Source organism: Sinocyclocheilus grahami, unplaced genomic scaffold (genome assembly GCF_001515645.1).
Source record: "Sinocyclocheilus grahami isolate Dianchi unplaced genomic scaffold, SAMN03320097.WGS_v1.1 scaffold24.1, whole genome shotgun sequence".
NCBI lineage: Eukaryota > Metazoa > Chordata > Actinopteri > Cypriniformes > Cyprinidae > Sinocyclocheilus > Sinocyclocheilus grahami.
Genome location: NW_015505203.1, coordinates 2966354 through 2968596, shown reverse-complemented (window position 1 = coordinate 2968596; position 2243 = coordinate 2966354). Strand labels below are relative to the sequence as shown.

The 2243-nt window shown below is 36.5% G+C and overlaps 1 protein-coding gene across 1 annotated transcript in view; it reads left to right on the top strand.

The window, feature by feature from the left end:
• lrrk1 (leucine-rich repeat kinase 1) overlaps positions 1–2243 on the top strand; it is a 101207-nt gene that overhangs the window by 56590 nt on the left and 42374 nt on the right. Inside the window, exon 23 of the mRNA XM_016248046.1 lies at positions 1698–1867. Coding sequence (XP_016103532.1) covers positions 1698–1867 — 170 coding nt within the window. The remainder of the gene's footprint in view (positions 1–1697; positions 1868–2243) is intronic.

Here is a 2243-nt window from a genome sequence, read left to right as displayed (position 1 = left end):
CCAAATAAAGTGCTTTTGCTTTCGCACTGAAACACAGCGTCTCTCTGACATGGCTACATCAACACGACTGCTGTTCCTAAAACCACGCCTTCTTTCTTTGCTTGCACATTTGGGTGGCATTATGCTAATATTTCCACATAGTGACGTAGATATGTGGGGGCGTGTTAGAACGAGCCATTTTAGGTAGGTGTGGCTGACTCTTAACTTTTATAAAGAATATCTCTTTGGATTTGAGACTTTAGTGTTTGCAACTTTACAGATCTTCTTTATGCACCAAGAGCTTGTAACACTCCAAAGAGAAAGGAAAAATTTAAATCGCATCATATGACCCCTTTAAAATTTTTAGTTAACAATGGCTAAACTGTCTGGCATCACAGTGTAAACCGTTTCAGATTATGAAACCCTCGAGTTGAAAACAGAGGATTTACATGAGCTTCATCCCAACAGCCGTGTGGCCCGGAGACAGAAGGGATGAATGATTTTACCAATTATTTATATGATTCGGCAAACAGCATAATCCTCTTGGCTTGATGTCTTATAAATTAGTGTTTCCTGTTAATATCTTTTGCCGCAAGTTTGTTTCACACACCCATAAGGAAGTGGTGAGGAAGGAGAGCATTGAAAGCATCTGTACGTGCGATCAGCCAGCGGAGGCGGTTCGAAGCACATGTCAGATGAAATGACGTTCCCATATGGAGCTTTAATGGGAATGATTAGGAGCAATGGCTGACTAAATGGACTCGTTTTGCTCTGACAGACCATGGGTTTGATTCACAGCAGCCACAAGAATGGAGCTGGAAAGGGAGAACAAAGCTTTCGGCTAATGATAGAGATCTTGTTAGAAGTCAGAATGCATGTTTAGTTTGGGGTCGCTAAGATAAAAAAAAAAATGTATGAAGTCTCTAATACTCACAGAGGCTGTGTTTATTTGATAAAAATACAGTAAAATCAGTAATATTGTGAAATATTATTGCAAATATTAATACAAATATTTTTACATTAAAATATCTGTTTTGTATTTGAATATAAAGCATAAAACAGACGTGTTTGTGTATTATATATATATATATATATCGCATTCAAAATACAAGTTTTTGTTTACAGAATATGTGTGTATGTACTGTGTATATTTATTATGTATATATAAATACACACACATGCATGTATATATTTAAGAATTTGTTTTTTTTAATATATTAAATATATTGATAAACAATATATATATATATATATATATATATATATATATATATACACACACACACACACACACATATATATATATATATACACCATTTTTTATGTTTTTTTATAGGAGTTTCTGCTCATCAAGGCTGCATTTATTTGATCAAAAGTACAGGGAAAAAAATTATATTGTGAAATATTATTATGATGTAAAATAACGTTTTTTCTATTTTAATATACATTAAAATGTAATTTATTTCTGTGATGCAAAGCTGAATTTTCAGCATCATTACTCCAGTCTTCAGTGTCACATGATCCTTCAGAAATCATTCTAATATGCTGATTTATTATCATGTATTTTTTGGAACCTGTGATAATTTTTTTCAGGATTCTTTGATGAATAAAAAAAGTTAAAAAGAACAGCATTTATTCAAAATAGAAATCCTATGTAATATGAGTCACACTCATAAACATAGCCACTTGTTCAGAGCGTCTGTATGTGTGTGTTTCAGTTTGTTCCTGTTGAAGAGTGACCTGCAGTGGAGTGAAGATGCAGCAGATGTCCTGGGACAGGGTGGCAGCGGCACCATCATCTACAGAGCCAAATACAGAGGCCATCCGGTGGCCATTAAACGCTTCCACTTCAAGAAATGCAAACAGCAGTCGCTCAACAGCAGCACAGGTACATCACGGTCCTCTACTGCCCCTGCACTTCCTCCCAAACCAGCCTCTGTTATCTTTATCTCGCCGCGCTGGATCCGCTCGATGAGTGATCGGAGAGTCAGGCGATCGGTCAGTGTTCCTGCAGGCACATGTAAGGTCAGAGGTCAAAGCGCTGTTGTTCTCCTCAAGTCTCGCAGCGGCTCTGACTGATGGAATTTCCTGTTAACAGAGAAACGTTAATCCTCGCTGGATTTCTCCCGCTGTGTGTCTTTCTCCGATCCAAAACCTACTGAGCTGCAGAATTTAATGAGACTAATTAATTCAAGGGAAATTCTCTGAACACGTTATCATCTTACACAGTTTTGCTTCTTGTAAGTCAAAAATTATGATGTTAT